This window comes from Synchiropus splendidus, chromosome 8 (genome assembly GCF_027744825.2).
Source record: "Synchiropus splendidus isolate RoL2022-P1 chromosome 8, RoL_Sspl_1.0, whole genome shotgun sequence".
NCBI lineage: Eukaryota > Metazoa > Chordata > Actinopteri > Syngnathiformes > Callionymidae > Synchiropus > Synchiropus splendidus.
Window position 1 is genome coordinate 6,608,218 of NC_071341.1, and position 17,628 is coordinate 6,625,845.

General features: G+C 42.5%; 1 protein-coding gene across 1 annotated transcript; it reads right to left on the minus strand.

Annotated features, from left to right (window-relative positions):
* Positions 1-1,416: 1,416 nt before the first annotated feature.
* Positions 1,417-17,374, minus strand: LOC128763396 (alpha-2-macroglobulin-P-like). Its single transcript, XM_053872159.1, has 36 exons — positions 17,257-17,374; positions 16,991-17,171; positions 16,762-16,918; positions 16,203-16,255; positions 15,863-15,883; positions 14,433-14,601; positions 14,283-14,367; positions 14,074-14,209; positions 13,644-13,761; positions 13,456-13,565; positions 12,614-12,781; positions 12,240-12,467; positions 11,809-11,872; positions 11,595-11,740; positions 10,278-10,427; positions 9,145-9,288; positions 8,972-9,059; positions 8,705-8,864; positions 8,002-8,227; positions 7,283-7,409; positions 7,059-7,174; positions 6,935-6,986; positions 6,433-6,516; positions 6,031-6,207; positions 5,005-5,080; positions 4,660-4,816; positions 4,521-4,595; positions 4,249-4,411; positions 3,923-4,110; positions 3,410-3,622; positions 3,215-3,333; positions 3,064-3,154; positions 2,922-2,990; positions 2,741-2,846; positions 1,607-1,642; positions 1,417-1,518 (listed from the first exon to the last, which is right to left on the minus strand). The coding sequence occupies exons 1-36, from the start codon at positions 17,340-17,342 to the stop codon at positions 1,514-1,516; spliced, it is 4,344 nt and encodes a 1,447-aa protein (XP_053728134.1). The 5' UTR covers positions 17,343-17,374; the 3' UTR covers positions 1,417-1,513.
* Positions 17,375-17,628: the final 254 nt, after the last annotated feature.

Here is a 17,628-nt window from a genome sequence, read left to right on the forward strand (position 1 = left end):
TGCCTTACCTGATCATTTGGAGTTCTGGCGTAGGAGCTTCAGTCTGACAATCTCTGGAGCAAGGCAAAGGTCCAGCAGGCCAAAGATGTTGTCTAATGAGTGACTAGAGGACGTACACCCACCCTGAACCATCAGTTCATCGCAACCTGCACCAACCAGATGCTTCCAGAAGCTGTTAAAGTGCATCCACCTCAATGTACATTGGATGACACCCACAGATCACTCACGTGTTCACAGATGTGTTGTTGTCAGGGTGTTGTGGCAGTTGCAGTTGGGGGAGCATCAGTGGGATGATGTGAGAGAAATGTCAAAGCACATCAACTGCTGGGTGCAGATGGTCATCTATCTAGCGGTAAGACACCTGACGCCTCATCTGTCGTAGGGTGAATTCCAATTACTTACCTTAATCCTCAATCCTCTATCTTAACCATGAACCTCATAACTCAAAACCAAGTGGTATTGAACACAAATAGCTGAGGTTTAATTGCATTTTGTTTATCTCATTTTCAGTATTTTTCACTTTTGCCTAAAATAACTAAATATTTGTTTTGAATTTTTATTGTGGCTCGATCACTGCGACTTCTGTGATTTGTAAGTCGCTCAAAAAATTGTGGGCACACGAAAGTGGTTCTGTTGAAATACAACACTAAATCGGTGCACGTGTAATTCAAGTTGAATCAAAGTGAAAATCGAAAACAAGCCTTTGTGACGTCACTGGAGGTGGATCCATTAGAATGCAGGTGAAAAAGCTTCAGTGTCAGAGGAGAAACGCAGAAGCGCTACTATGCCGAACCATGACAGCTGGATGTTCTAATGGTGCCAGTGAGCATATACATGTCACCTTTCCTTTCTGAGTGTTTTATTTTGTTGATTTCCTGTTTTCCCCTGTCACTTCCTCACTCCAGCAATGGCGCCAAGCTGGAACCACTCCTGCAACCAGTGATCAGCTTAAGAAGCTGCTAGTTCCAGCTTATGGCATCACATGGGACTTGCACACTTTTTTGGTAATTTGCTAGTTGTTTCTTGTTGCAATGTTAGTTGGGGTGTGTGTGTGTGTGTGTGTGTGTGTGTGTGTGTGTGTGTGTGTGTGTGTGTGTGTGTGTGTGTGTGTGTGTGTGTGTGTAAACCACTGAGGGTTTTTTTTTTCCTGCTGTTCAACAAGCTCAAGCTTTTAGAGCGCATCTAACTGTGGCCATTGTGATTGCAGCCGCTGCCATTTCTACCCCCTCACTAGTTTAACTTGTAGTTTCTAGCCTTGTTTCTCCATCTTTATCTTCCCCTCTGAGGCAAAACACAATCAGAATTCAGGACTCTTTTCCGGAACTCACATGCCCGGTGTTGTGACTTGAGCTTGTATGGAAGTTAAAGGTGGTGGTTGGACAAAGGATTTACTCAAAACAATGGTCCAATTCGCTGTCACTGATGACACAGATTTTTATTTCCCAACTATTTCACAATGCATTTACAGAGCGTTTATCTGTGGAGTCGCACAAAGGGGCGGAGGACCCGATGTTTAACCTGCATAAGAACACAGATTATTCTTCACTTTACCTGGAGGTATGGAGGGGCATCAGTGAAAGAAACATATTCAATGTGGTTTAATTACCGCGTTTGAAAGTATACTCCGTTTTGAACTCGTCACCTGAAAGAAAAAAGAAGTAAATCAATAAATAACACAACTCCTTTGTCAAAACCTACAAAGAAAGCTGTTTATGAGAAAGCTGATGGATGATAGCAACCTCAAGTCCCCAATCTGATCCTCAACAATGAGACAGTTCTTTCCCTGTACCTGTGCTCCCACAGCTGCGTGAGAGTCTGTTGATCCTACTGTTTGTTGCTTTTGGTTTCTTTTCACAGGTTTGTGATTAAATGAATGTTTCTAGTATAAGGAAGCATGAGACAGTCAAAATATCTTGTGCAGTAACTTAAAGTTGACTTTATCTTTAGGAATTTGTTACATGACACGTGTGTGGCAACAAATGTTTGACAGAGAGAAAAAGAATCAAGTATCATTGTTGTACTGCAGTACAGTCAATTGTATATGTCTGAAACCATGTATTGATGTCTGGTTGCCCCAAATGTTGAACTCATTTCTACAACCCTGGCGACAGTGACGGTGTGCCATCACCTCGGGTTACATCGTCTCATGCTCCAGGTGAATAAGCCTTGTGTTTGAGATGACGTCAGATCGCCATTTGAAATTGCACTAGTTATCCAGTGTGACTGCATGTGTGATCAAAGAGGTTGCACTTCACCACTGAGTTTAAGTTGAGCACTTATTAGAAAAAAAACATGTCGTAACAGATTTTCATGTTGAAATACTCTGAAACAACTCCAAAGTTTTATATGTTTAGCGATGAAAAATAAATGTGTTGAACAATAAATAATCGTTCTGAAGCATAATATTTATGACCACAAAAAGACAAAAGTATAGGTACCAGCCGTCAGTAGTGTAGTGGCTCAAACATGAAAGGTACCCATCCCTACCAGTTCCTCTTCTTTGTACATCTGTTCCTAAATGTGTGCCCCTTTAAAGTGTCTCTGCTTGGGCATCTACGTATGAGACAGCCAGGCACGTATCTCTGAATATGTCTCTGTTCTCCGTTGTGTGTCTTTGAACGGTACTGTCTAAATCTCAAACTTGTGGCCCCCATGAAGTCGAAACAAGTATATAGTCTAGGTTTCTAGACCAGATATATTGTCAAATTGTGAAATGAAACTGAAATGAAAAGTCTGGTACTTGTCTGGTAGTAGTCGTAGATCTTCACGACTGCTGGCTTCAGGTTCTCAACTGGCACGTCCTGTATGATATGCAGGCTGTGGTGGATGGGAATGTCTTTGGGCAGCTGTTGAAGCAGAGCATGACACAGTTACGAGTCAGCCAAGGAGAGAGAAGCAAATCCTGTGAGAGTCTGCCTTACCTCCTCCAAGTAGATCAGGACATGGTCATCTTCATGCTCCACACGGTCCACCAGAAGAGCCTGTCTCAGCTGAGGACAGATTTGATACCAACATGAATTGAAGGTGGGAAAGATTGAACACCTAAAAGTGCTTGCTGCTTACATTCTTCAGAGTTTCAGGAGCAGGAGAAAATCCTGAGAGCAATTTGATGTCGATGATCACCATGTTGGTGGAATTCTGCTCTCCATTATACCTGGAAGGAACCAGAGGACCGTAAGTTGCTGAAGAGTCACTGCTCGGTGTGGCCACTTACAGCGACGTCAGACTCAGCTTGAGCTTCGATCTCAGTGAGTTGGACTCATCCAAGACTTCAACTGAAACTCTCAAGGTGGAAGGGATAACTGGCGTCGGGACATTGTAATGGACAGCAAGCTGGGACACAGACAGAAAACAGCTCAAACTCAAAGCAAGTTTTTGACAGCCATCAAGTCAGAAGATGGGACAGTACCTGGGCAGACGCACAGGCTGTGCCCTTAACCACCAGGTTGTGTTGTCCTGACCAATGTTCCAGCATCTTCTCCTGGTAAAGCAGCTTGTTGTCCTGGTTCACCTCAAAGAGCAAGTCTCCTCCAGGAGACTGGAAGGTGACAGAGCTGGAGCCAGCAGGACTGAAAACCAGTGTTGAGTAGAGAGCCAGAGCCTGCAGGGCCACCACTGTGTCCTGCAACACACATTCATGGAGACACCACTTGAGAGGATGTCACACACTCAAATACATTCCTGCACAACAAGAAAACATACTCTCAATAGTCTCAGCCAGGAGCGTCTGAGGCTCTCAAAAGAAATATTCTCACTTCAGACATGAGCCAGCATGGTTTGACATGCTCTGAATTACAGCCACACACCTGAATGGTTTTAAACTAGATCACAGTTGACAGAGAGTTTTTGGAGCAGTACACAACTTGACCATTGGAAAAGGTTGTGTGGATAAAGCGTGCGCACCAGGGCTTCTTGGTTTTACCTGTGTGGAGGAGAAACCTCCATAGTAGTTCTGCTGTCTTGTCAGCCACCTGACGATGCTGCTGCTGTAGCCCAGATCTTCAGCGGAGGGAGAGGAGCTGAGTCTGGCCAGCAGCACGTAGGAGCTTATCTCCACAGACAGAGAGGATGATTTGTCAGTGGCATCCTGCTCCCAGTGGAGGAAACCACCTGCAGAAGAGGAGGCCAGATTCCTCTAGAACAGTTGACGTCCTTGACTGATAAAAGTATTATTTTCCTCCCAACTAAAGAGTCTCACGAAATGAAAGATCATGAGGTCAGGTGGAAGATGACCAGAGAAACACTCACCCTCCCTGACAGCGACCTTGTCAAGGTGTTGGAGCAACAGATTGCGAGTCTCGACGTCTCCCGCTAAGGTGAAGACGTAAGCCATCAGAGCTGTGGTGTAGGTGTTGCTGTGGTCATGGGTGGACTGCCTCAGGCACAGGAGGCTCTTCTTCACAGCCTCCTCCTGTGGCACATGAAACCATGAAAAATAAGTTTTATAACTTTTTAAATCATGAGTGAAAGCATGGTCAGGATTCATGCAGGCATGCAGACACACACTCTGGACCACTTACATCCTCTTTGGCATTTATCTCCAGGAAAGCAGCAGTAATGTAGGCACTGAGAGTCACTTCATCAGACACTCCACCCTGGGAGGAGAACACACCAACATCATCAGTCTGCCATAACCTGACAAGCACGGTGACACGGCACCTTCATCCTGTTGTTGAAGAGTTTTCCAGACTGTTGGAAACAGCCATTTTCCTTCTGCATGCTCTTCAGCCAATTCTTGGACTCTTCAATCTTCTGAGGGTCGATGTAGACGAAAGACTTTGCTTTGGCGAAAGATCTCACCACAAATGCAGTCAACCTGATGAAAGATACCATCGCTTCTGAATTTTCTCATGAGAGTATTGATAACTCATCTTCATCATTTTACATTCCTCACCATCTGTTGCCATGATATGAGAAGAGTAAGAGAATCATGTGAACTTGACAATTCACCAATTCACTCACAGCCTCTGGCACCACGGCCTTTATAAATGTTGAGAGACTCACCAAGTATTTCCAGTTCCAGTGCCAAAGGTGCTGTATGCACCGTTGTGATGCTTGTAGTTCAGTTGCCTCTGGTATCCTGCCACCCAACACAAAAAACAACAGTCACACTATTGTTCTGTGACTACAAGTGAGGAAATCTCCAGTCATGTCAGGATGATAATCCTGAGACGCTTCATCGGCAGCACCTTGCATATCAAGCTGCTTGTGGAACTATATATCGAACACTAAAAAAGCATCCTGGCCGTTTATTAGTCCCCCATGCTGGAATGGATTTATTTATTTTTAAGATTTCCACAGGTGCGTGTCAGGCTTTCAGCTAGGATTTTACAAAGCCCCGCCCTCAGCCCATTCACCTCCCAACACACCATGTCAACGGCTGACTCAACAACTTGCTTCGTAAAAACAAGCTGCAAACATCTATTTGTACAAAAAGTGATAGAAACAAACATCTGAGTCAAATAGGCGTTGACAGAGATGAACGCAGTAGCTGTTGCCCCAGTAACACTTTCAGATACAGGGGTCTCCTGGGCAGCTGTTTTACAAGACTGACCGATTAATAACATTTTCACACATTTAAACATTTGTTCATTCAAACTAAATATATATGAAGGCTTGCCTCTTGATGACATAAATAGAACCACTTGAATTTTGAAACTATTTGGCTTGCATTCAGCAAGCTCAGTGTGCTATGTAGCAAACCACACCACTCCCCAGCGCAGCTCACTGCATGCCACTGGGGAACAGGAAAAAAAACAACAAAACAAAAAAAAAACAGCAAAATACTCATATGATTAAAAAGCTATGAGCTAACTGCAAGATTACGCCGGCCAAGCTACGACTGCAAAAGGATCGCCCACCCAGCTAAAAACCTGCTGTGTGTTCAAATGAAAAACCACAAGTACCTATTTATCCTCCTCCTCTCTTAGTCTTGACCACAGTTCACCAGAACATCGAATTGCTGACATCAACCTGCTCTCAGTATTAAGTGCCCCTCTCTTCTCCAACAACAGAGATAACTGGTCTCACCGCTGGTCAGGAAGTTGGTGGCTTTTTCCTTGATGTCTGGCTTCAGCTGCTGGGTGTTTGACAGGTACTGCAGGATGTAGATGTTTGGTGCCAGCAGAGCCATGTTCTGCTCCCCACATCCGTACGGCATCCGCAACAAACCATCCAGGTTTTGCATCGCCCTGCCCAGGATGTCACCTGCACAGAAGGAGCTGTGTGAAATGAAGCTTGTGGTCGTCATCTTTAACTTTGATAGTCTGCTGTTAGGTGACAGAAGTTTGGTCGCATAAAGGTTCATTGTTCATTCACAATAAAATCTTGTGCAGAATTGAAGAAACATATGACAGTTGACTTTTTAGGAATACTGCCAACTATATAAATGTGTTCCAAAATTGTTTTGAGTTGAAGGAGCAGTGAGTTTACCCAGGACAGACACCATGGCCCGAACAGATCCCTCGATCACATTCTCAGGAAGTTTAACAGACAGTTTCTCCTTCAGTTCACCTCCTATTAATGCAGAAAAAAAACATTATTACTCACATTGTCCATTACCAGCAAATTGGTGCAAGTACTTTTCTATACTGTCCAGACAAAAACACAAATTAAAAGTGCACCTGTATCAATATACTGCATTCACTGACTTTTTAACTCATGAATGATTTCATCACAATGACCAATAGATCATTTATCACATTGTTTAGATTACCAAATCATTTCTAAAATGAAACCTTTATGTTCGACATTCGTGCCACTGCTTTTCTGAAAAATTAAAAAATATATCTCAATATATTTGTTATATTCAGACCACCAAATGGTAAGATGTGATGAGACGTCGTCCACATTAAATTATTTCACAGATCATGTCAATATTTTCACTAAGGTCAAGTTTCTCATGACATGGTGGTTCCATGAATGGTGAACTGACCATTGGGGCAGAGGAGATAGTTGAAGTTCTCCGTCATCTCTGTTCCCTCAGCCTGGAGAACAAGCAACGCAGGTGAGTTTTAAATCTATTTTGGGCAAGTTTATGGCAATTCAAAAATGCTCACCTTAACAATGAGGGACCGTGTGACCACATCAATACGGCCTTTTTCGGGCACAATCTCATTGTTGCAGGAAGTATGGGAAGTCACAGCTTCAGCAGTGACTGTGATGTTCACAGGTCCTATGGAAACACAACAAAGGGTTGAAACATGCCTTTTCCCAGACCTGGAAAAAAGAAACCCTTCTTCACTCACATTACAATGATCTTATGAATCATATTATTACTTACCCAAAGTGTTGGCAGCAAAAGCCCAGCGAAGAGTCTTGCGCTCGTTGCCACAAAGACATGACGTGTACTCGATTCCCAAGTATGGAGTGACAGTGTATTCCAATGAAGGTGAAGGATACGCACTAATCTGTTCAAGATGAGAGGAATTTTGAGGTTAGTCATGTCCGACAACAAAGTGCATGAAGTCACCTTTCATGACATTTAAAAAATAGACGCCTGCCTTTACTCCATCACGACAACGTTTGTCACCATGGACCAACACAAGGAGACAGTATGTACTGTGTAGCACTGCAACAGCACCTCCGTCTGTGATGGTCTTTATATTAATCCAGCAAAATAGATTTAAAATATTTTCAAAATCGGAATGTTTCTTTTTCACAGCAATCGCAGAACCACAAGTTTATAGTTACCTATTTCTGTCCAAGGTTATGTGTGCGATTTCTCGCCCACTCTGACACCCCTAGGCGGAAATGTCCTCCCTGACTTTATGCTATCTGGTATATTTATTTGTTCATTTTTCAAGCCTATTTCATTCTTTTACATGAGGTTAATTTTTCTGTTTCTACAGTGTTGATTGTGTTGCTGCTTTGTCTGTTATGGGTTTACCCTGCCGTAACAACCCAAAGTTCCCCATTGAGGGAATAATCTAAGAAACAATGTGTGTTGGCTTAAATGGACTAATGTTGTTACTAAATGTGAATGTCATCTGAAATATTTACCATGATGCAACTATCCATGTAGTTGAAGATGGTGGCCTTCAGGTCGAAGTTTTCTCCTCGAATGATGGAGTAGGGCAGAGAGAGCTCCACAAAGAAAGGCTGGAACACGGTCAACTTTTCGCGAGGAGCCAGGCCAAAACCCTCAGGTGACAAGCAGAAAGCCTCTGTCTCCCACGTGGTGATGGTGTCTGGGACTGTCACTGGAACGTCTGCGCTACCGGACTCTCTGTTGGGATAACGGGCTGATTTACACAACTATGAAAACATGAAAACCACGAAAACACAATATAAATGTAGCCCCCATGAACCGCCTATAGAGCCTGCTTTCATTTAAACTTTCATATCTCAGAGACACAACGTACACGTAATTACTGACAGCTTCCACCTTGGCCAGCCAGTCGACCTTATCATTTATGAGGTGTATTTCTCATGTTGGCAACCCAATCTGTATGACTAAATTATTTCCCTGCTTCCAGTCACGACTCACACTTGGAGAGTTTTGTTTCGTGGCATGGTTATCAGAGTGCAAGGGATACCTCCCCAGAATATTCCCTTATTTTCACTTAAGTTCTGTCCACACAATAAGGACCCATCCACCATACAATTCAAATAACATTGAGTTCCACATCCCATAACATTAACAAGTATATCACAACATTTGCAGAGACACATCATCCAACATTGAGATTAAAACCAGGCTCACCCAACTTCCACCAAGTGCCATATCCATGTCTCAGGGAAGAACGTACGGACAGTTTCGATTGGGAAAGCAGCTCCAATAGAACCCATCGGACTAGCTGCAGGAACCATTTCCAAGTCCATCGCCAAACCATCTGGAGCAGCATGGTATCGCATATGAATTCCTGAGAAAAGGTCAAAAAAGCAATTCATGGATACAAGCCTTTATGTGGCAGCAGTTTGCTAACAAGAGAAATCAATACATTTGTCATAAAACAATGAAATTTCTCACCATGACCTTGGTGATACTCTCTTCCTTTAAACAGCAGACAAGGAGGTATTTGGATGAACAAATTTGTTGCCATCTTCAGACCTACGTTCTGAACAGCCACAGACAAATTATGCAATTATGGAGTAGATAAAAGTTACGTAAACGTGTTCAAGACAGGTGAGTTAACCGGGTACCTGGAACACTGTGAAAGCATCGTCTCTGTCTGGGTTGGGGAAAGGCATGATGGATCGCTTTGGTCTCACTTGTAGACAGGCCACAGAGTCTTGAACTTCATAAGGGATGTGGCTTGCTTTGGTGAGAGGCAACAAGTTGAAGATCTTCAATGAAAGTAGAATGACATGAATTAGATGCCCAACACGTGTTCAACCATAGAACAGCTGAAAACGGGAGAGAAGGATGCAAAAGAATCTGCGTGACTGGATGTCAACAGCAGAACTGGTTATTGGCATTGTCAGTCCAGTATATTGAAACAAACGGTCAAAGACTCCAAAAGCTGATGAGGATGTGGATTAGCCCAAGTACAGTACGCAGAGAGCTTCATGGAATGGGTTTCCTTGGCCGAGCAGCTGCATCCAAGCCATACGCCACCTAGTGCAATGTAAAGCACCAGATGCAGTGGTGTAAAGCAGCCGCCTCGGGACTATAGAGCAGAGGAGACGCCCTCTCTGGAGCGATGTATCACGCTTTTCCATCTGGCAATCTGATGGACCGGTCTTCGTTTGGAGGTTGCCAGGAAAACGGTACATTTCAGACTGCATTGTGCCAAGTGTGAAATTTGGTGGTGGAGGGATTATGGTGGGGAGTTGTTTTTCAGGAGTTGGGTTTGGCCCCTTAGTTCTAGTGAAAGGAACTTTGAATGCTTTCGGACACCAAAACATTTTGGACAATTCCAGTACCCTCAAAGTAGGGTCCATAAAGAGTCTGGTGAGGATGAACCTGAAGGGCCTGCACAGAGTCCTGACCTGAACCCAATAGAACACCTTTGGGATGAATAAGAGAGGAGACTGAGAGCCAGGCCTTCTCCACCAACATCAGTGTGTCACCTCACCAATGCTCTTCAGGACAAATGGTCAGAAATTCCTATGAACACACTCCTCAACCTAGTGGACAGCCTTCCCAGAAGAGTTAAAGCTGTAATAACTGCAAAATGTGGGCCGACATCTTATTGAACCCCATGGCTCAGGAATAGGATGGCACTTAAGTTCATATGCAAATACTGACCAAATACTTCTGGTAATACTGTGTATACTGTAGTATTATAGTATTTACTGTAGTATATATATGGGATTTTGAAAAGAAAAATGACCTTGTCTGCATCCAAAGTCTCCCCGGGTCTCTCGATGAGGACGCTCTGGTCAACAGCGCTCACACCACAGAGTGAGTGGGGTTGGGCCTTCATTTGCAGGCTGCCCTGCTCTCCAGGTAAAGGTGAAACCATGGAAAACTTCACGGACGCCTGGAAATCAATGCAAAGAAAATAGTTTACAATAGGTTTTTTTTTTGACAAAAAAAATTAAATAGATAAAATTCAAATTAAATAGATAACCACAAACAATTTTGTGTCACCATGAATCTAAACTATGTCTTCATTCTTGACCTGTTAATGGCACACACCTAACTCTGGCGCTGCCGTTCCTGTTTTGGTGTGTTCTGACTTTGTCATTCGGATATGTGTGCCTTAAGTTTGATTTGTGATTCTCTGTGAGATAGTACTGACAGCTACATGCTTCTGTTACCTTAGTTCACTGTGTGAGTTGGACCACCACAAGCAGGTTTGTTTGCTCTTTATTTTCTCTACCATGTGAGAGTTCTGACCTCCACGTTATTATATGTTCTATTTACATATATTATACGTTCTATTCTCATTGGCCTGTTAGACAAAAACAATCATAAATCACCAATGATGTTGTGAGACATGAAAACACGATGATCCACCGTAAACGGTGCCAACTACTGTACTTGGACCACACAAACAAATACTCGGTGCAGGGAAAAATACATGACACAAGTTTAGTTTCGGTCATGACACCAAGAAGCGCGCAGCTAACTCATTTTAAATCGTGTTGTGAAGTCTTAGGACCGCAACTCTGTCCGGCATTCAATGCGGAGGTGGGGTGCTCGGCGCTTGCGCACCGATGCGTATTGTTTATGTTTCAAAGTTAATAAATGCAATTCAAAGTCTTTGAACAATATTTAGAAATTTTGCTGGAAGTTCTTTTCACTTTCTCAACTTATTTCCTGTTTGAAAGACCATCTCAACTGCATCACAAAAATAGAATTAGATCCTATTTCCAGTGGCGCAGTGCGGTTGCTCGTATGGTGTGAGTCATTTGTGCATTTTGAATTCATTATGTTTTATTGCCACTCAGAAAACGTGATTGGTATGAGTCCATGGTAAGGGGTGGCGCTCCTTAAGGTTCCATTCTTCAAATGTCAATTCATGTCGCCCCGCGCATCCAAACATCAATCTTTTTTTTTTATGTTACAGTGTCATACTCTCAGATTTACAGGCTAAAAAACCTGACTAAGTTTTGGATTTGAGGTATATCAACTCAAAGATTCGGTTTTATTGGTGGTCAAACCATGTACGACATGAAAGAATCCAAGCTTTATACTCACTGACCTTGTTATTGAAGCATTTCTGTGTGGAGAAGTCTTCACTGTCAGCTATCACCGTCTCACTGGGAAGCACCGTATAAGCCACAACTTGGACGACAGGGGCCATGTCTGCGGTCACGCTCAGCGGGAAAGTTATCTCACCCTTAACCACTGCAACAGGAACACGGCCGTGACTGTTGTGTCCACTCTCATACACCGTACACCTGATCTCTGCTCACCTGGTGCACTTGGAATCTTAATCGCCTTAGCTCCTTGCATGACAATGGCTCCTCTGGCTAACACCTGGAGATAAAGGCATTTGACAAACAATTGAAAACGATGGCAATATTTGAAAATTGCCGGGGGCAGATTCTAGAGATATAATTCAAAAGCATTAGACTATGGATGGTGTCCAAGGTTGTACGGTGATGGATGAAGGTGGATGATTGGACCTTTTTATTCCTATCTTTTCAATCTTAAATGCTCATGTGAGACTGTGAAATGGAGCTGGCTTTTTTTTTTTCATCATCCTACATTTTTCATACATTTTATACTGGTTTCCTAATTCCAATGAAGTTGGATGACAATTCCATAAGCAAACTGAAGGTAGAGATCACATGCAGTCGCCTTAAATGTTACTTATTAACATTAAAGAAAATAGTCAACTCACCAGGTATACAATAGTCGCAGAGCCTTGTGTTTCTCCAGCGATGGTGTAGTGGACGGAGATTTCTGTGTTCTGGTCACACGGAATATCATCTTTCTTTTTCTGAACCTCCAGAGAACTCACAGATTTTGTGTCCATGGAAGGTGATCGAAACATGGACACAGTTTGTTCTCCTGACTCATAGAATGGAACTCTGTAGCCAGGATAGTCCAGAGACGGTGTGCTGCTGACCTGTATTAAAGAGCAGGAAGGTGGGGGCTTTAAATCTATATTTTCATTCACCATTTTGTATGTTCACCTTTTAAATAAGGAATCAAAGTCTATCTATCCTGTGAAACAATGTAGAAACACCAGCATCAGTCAGACTGGTGACTCACATGGAGGTGCAAGTCCTGTTTGCGGTCGTCTGTGCTGATGGAGAAGGAGGCGACACCATCGTGGTCAGTCGTGAGATTCTGGAGATGGCGTGAAGACCACCTTTCACCCTCAAACAAGTACAAGGGCACGTTGGCCATGGGGGTATTGTTGTAGTAGACGCCCTTTACCTATTGGACACAGAGTACAGACATGTGAAAATTTTCAATGAATCAAGCAGGGCTATTATGACTGGTTGCATCATTGCATTCAAACTCTGGATTCTGTTTTCAAATGTCGTCTGACTTTACCATTGCCATCATTACAGAAGCCAGCACTGCATCTGACGCTGACACGTTGACACGTCTGTCAACTGTCAACTAGACATTCATTCCAATGCATTCAAACAAAAAGCAATAAAACTGTACCAAGGCGCTGTAATACACCACCTCACTAAGAAAGGGCTCACTTTCCTTTGCGCTTGGTTTTCAGCAAACATTTGTATTCGCCTGTAATTACACACTTGGATACACTTGTCTCACATGATCATCAATCCGAAGATTAGTGTGATTTCTTTCTCTGTTTTTATGTGAACATAAGAGCTCCACTAACTTACACACTGAACTGCGCCGACATCTGGACATGTGACTCAGTTTGCTTTTTTTTTTAAGTTTTGTTTAACCTCATGATGCGTCCGTGTGCGATGTTTGATCTTTTGAAACCAGTTGTGCAAATGCCACAGCGCCCATTTTAATCACTTTTTTAATGTTAAAGTGAATGTTTTAAGCATGGCTGAAACTAATCCTTGATATCACTTTGAAAATAAAAAAAAGAGAGAACAATGTTTATGTGAAAAAACACTTACTTTTCCCTCAACAGGCGACCTTTGGTGGAAGATTGTCGGTGTGTCAATGAACGACAACTTCCCGACGGCATAAGAGATTTTTAGTCTTTTGCCTTTTTCCCGAGATATTTCTGTAGAAGAAAAGCGTGCAGTGCAATATTGACAATTAAACACAACTCCAAAGAAAAAACATCAACAGTTTTTCATGCCTGTTCCCTCTTCTTCTAGCTTGGCACTGATATCAAAATCATCTTGAACAGCCTTCTGGTCCAGTTTGGTGAACGTTGACATTTGGAAGGTGAACGAAGCACAGCCAGTCTTGTCAGTCTGAAATGGAAATGAAGTGTTTTAATCAGTGGAATATTGTGTGTTTTTGTCATTTCATGCTTGTTGATGTATAAATATTAGGAGTCCAAATGACTGAAGGTTAACTGGTTTATAAGATAAAACTGACGAAAGAACATTTGATTCTTTACCACAACTGGTTTTGCTTGTACTAAGGTCAAGTTGTGTCGATCACTTGAACTGAGACTCTCATATTGTGCCCACAAGACTACTTCTTGAATATGTCCGATTAAGAAGTCATATTTTGATACTTCTGAATTTTAAGTTTGATGGATAAAGAGTTAGGTATTATACCTGCTTTGTCTCCTCGTGGCATGGTGGAGATATGTCATGGAGTAGGTCTGAATCATGAGCTGAATACGTGTAACGGTTCAGAGGGCGACACACTTTCACCGTGGCAGATCCAGGCACTGGTTGTCCATATGTGTACCTTAACATAAACAAAAGAGATGTATTCCACACACATCACACATCGACCATGAACCAAGAAGAAGTGTTCTTACTTCCCACAAACATCAAAGCTGAAGCTGTCCTGAACGATAGAGACTTCATCGGATCCTTTTAACGTTACGTCAAATTTCGGCAGAACTGAAGACAAAATATATTTGTCAGAAAGTGTTTGCGGATCAATTCAGGGCTTTAATATCACGTACCATATTTTTCCACCTTGAAGCTGTGTTCTGTTCTGTGCCCGTCAGCAGTACTCACAACTAGACGGTAGAAACCTTCACGTGCCTCAGAGTTCAAGGCGTATGAGAGCTGCAGTATTGTGCCGCTTGCAGTTTGGTTCAGCCACTGGCCAATGCGATTGCGGTTGGAGTCCTGTTTTATTGAGGGAGGAAGTCATTTAACATTTCCATTTCTACATCGTATTACATCCGCATCCATCACATTTGCTGCTGACAATGCTGATCGGTGGATTTTATAGTCATTTCTACTTCCATTCCTTCAGTTTCTGGATAGGACGAGAAAATATGTGTTGTGATTTGCTTTTATCTTCTTTTTGTTTTTGTGTGTATCCAAGAGCAAGACCTGCTGATGATGCTATATCTGAGCAAATCATCGATTAAAACTTCACCAGCTTAAATGCCTCATTGTTCCTGTGCTGTGTAGCAGTGCAACTCTTGTGCAGGTAATGTGGCTCCATTGCATTATTCACGTTTAGTTTTTCTTCCTTCATGGATCATGTCTTTGGTCCTTAGGTTAGCTAAAATTGAGCTCATTTTTGAGGCTGTTTGAGGCCATGCGTGCACTCAGGATGTCCCAATCCACAGTTTTTCACTACCAGTCCCTGAATTTCAGTGACTACTGATAGCGATATTCCAAGTCAACTGCAGAGCTGTTTACATTATAACTATGATTATCATCATCATTAGTTTTGATTCTGCATTCGAACATTTGAAGTAAGTTTCAGACTATAGAATGGAGTCAGGCGACCAAGTAATCTTGTCAACATGGCCAATCCAATCTTGAAACCCCGGAAACCCCTCTGAGCATTTCTTACTGATAGTCAACATGTATTGACCATTGAGGCCAACATCAATTGTGTGTGTCTCTGTGACCCTGTGATGTAACACGACCAACATATATAGTTATCAAAGAGGCACCTGATCTCGAGATTTATTGTGTTTACATCTGGGACTGATGTGGCGTTGCTCTCTCTCGCAGCACCGCTGAGAAATGAGCAGCACAGCGGCTGCACAGTGAAAGAGTAGCGGCATTCACAATCTTAAAATTGTGATTTCAGTCAGAATACGATAAATCGGTTGAGGAGACGGAGGATGCATGAGACGGAGGATAAGAAGACATCACTGCTATTCCAATGTTCTGTTCAGTTCATGTTTGGTAATTTCATCATTCAGGAGAGGAAAAACGTATTTAAAAGGTCTGAGCTACGTCTTCACGGGAGCAGAGAATGTGCCCTGCTGTAAATAGATAGCAGTACTTGCAGTGATTCTGTTTAATTTTGTGTCTTGAATGTCTGCGGGTGTACTGCTTTGACCTTTCCAAAATCCTTGCTGTCACACACAAAACTCTACACTGCCGTCTCATTGAAACTGTGGGTGATATAAGCCAGTCTTACCTCCAGTTCGATGATGCCGTACTGAAATGGAAAAAGAGACACAATGTTAGCGTTAACACATCAGGCTTGTGTTGGAAACTGTAGTGGTTTGATGAGACCAGAGTTTGAGATCAGAGTTTCTGCATTTGCACAGTCACAGTTTTAATGATGATTTTAGCCGAATGTAAACAGATCCAGAGATTTAGATCAGGGGGCGGGGGCGCTCAGGTGACCTTTAACCTGAGCTTGATTAACCTCGGGATCAGCAGGGCAGTCGTATTGATCTCGGCATTGCGTAACTTGTGTTGTAAGGTATGAAGACTACAGTGAGTTTAAAGAGATCAAGAGCCGAGTCACTCACCATTTGTTTAGCGGGTCTAAACTTGATGTCCATGGAGACAACTCGGAAATGCACTAAAAGAAAATATTTACAAAGACAGTCAAAATACGATCTTCTCCAGCTCCTACTAGTGTGTATATATATATATATATATATATATATATATATATATATATATATATATATATATATATATATAAGCACATCCTTCTTCGACGGTATGTTGTTATTTTGTGTCAAAGTCATGTCTGGATGTTAATATTCATGTTTTGTGACTGGAAAAGCTGGGATTATAAAGTTGTCGTTGCTCTTTAGCTATAAAACTTCACACATTCACCAACCTGATTTCCCAGTGCTACAGTATGTTGTACCATGCTGTGAACAATGGAGTAACTACTGCAGCATCTTTTTGTTTTTAAATTGTGACCTCAATCAAAAAGAGCATGATGAGCAATGTTTGCTCCTGACTTTCAGCTCTGTTGGAGAATCTGAATAGAATGTGAATGGGTTGAATATACCGTCACACTGCTTTGCATTTCCGGAGGATTATGTCACTGTCATTCCTGTGCTGCACATGTACCTGTCTGTCCAGGGAGGTACAGCGGCTTGTCCGTCTGGATGAACGTCACTGGTTTGTATGATTTGATCTTGACTTTCCTCACTTCTCTGGAGTAAAAGGTTTTTCCCTGGACCACAGTCTCCAACATTTTCACCGCCTCGTCCGCCACGACAGGAGCCTATGAAAAATAGGCATGAAACAGCTTTTTCTAACAATAAAAAAATTAAAAATTTCAATTTTGAGCTCTGACCTTGAAGTCGACACATTTCTGATAATCAATGTCCGTTGTATCTAAGAAGAGGGTGGTGTTTTTCTCATGTGACTGTAGAGTGACTCTCATCTGCAGAGTCTCGTTGGGCTGCATGAGGTTGATGCAGAATCTGTTTGTGGCTCCCGCTTCAACAACCGCAGGTATGGCGACCATGTACTGCCTAAAACAGTAACAAAGCACGTAACAATATTATATAGGTATCTTAAAAAACACATACAAATAATCAACATGACAAATAAACTTACGGTCCTGCCTCTATCTGACCAAAGCACACCCAGCTCAGGAGAACACACAGTGTTCCGGTCCATGACTGAATCCAGAGACGACCCATGGCTGAGTGGGACGATCCTCAGATTTGGCATCAGTTATAGAGCATCGACAGTCAAAGTAGGCCCCACCCCTCAATCCGACTCCGCCCCCTGGCCTCTTGAACAAACAGTTCAAACATACTGTAGGGTAAGAGAACAAATGTCCGCAAGATTAACTGGCAATATGTGCATGGACATTTATTTTAAAAAATGATATTTTAAGCTTTACTTTTTTTTTAATCATTGACTAAAGCTTTGAGTCAATGATTACGTTTCAAGTGAAAAACAGACTAGACTGTTAGCTCTTTA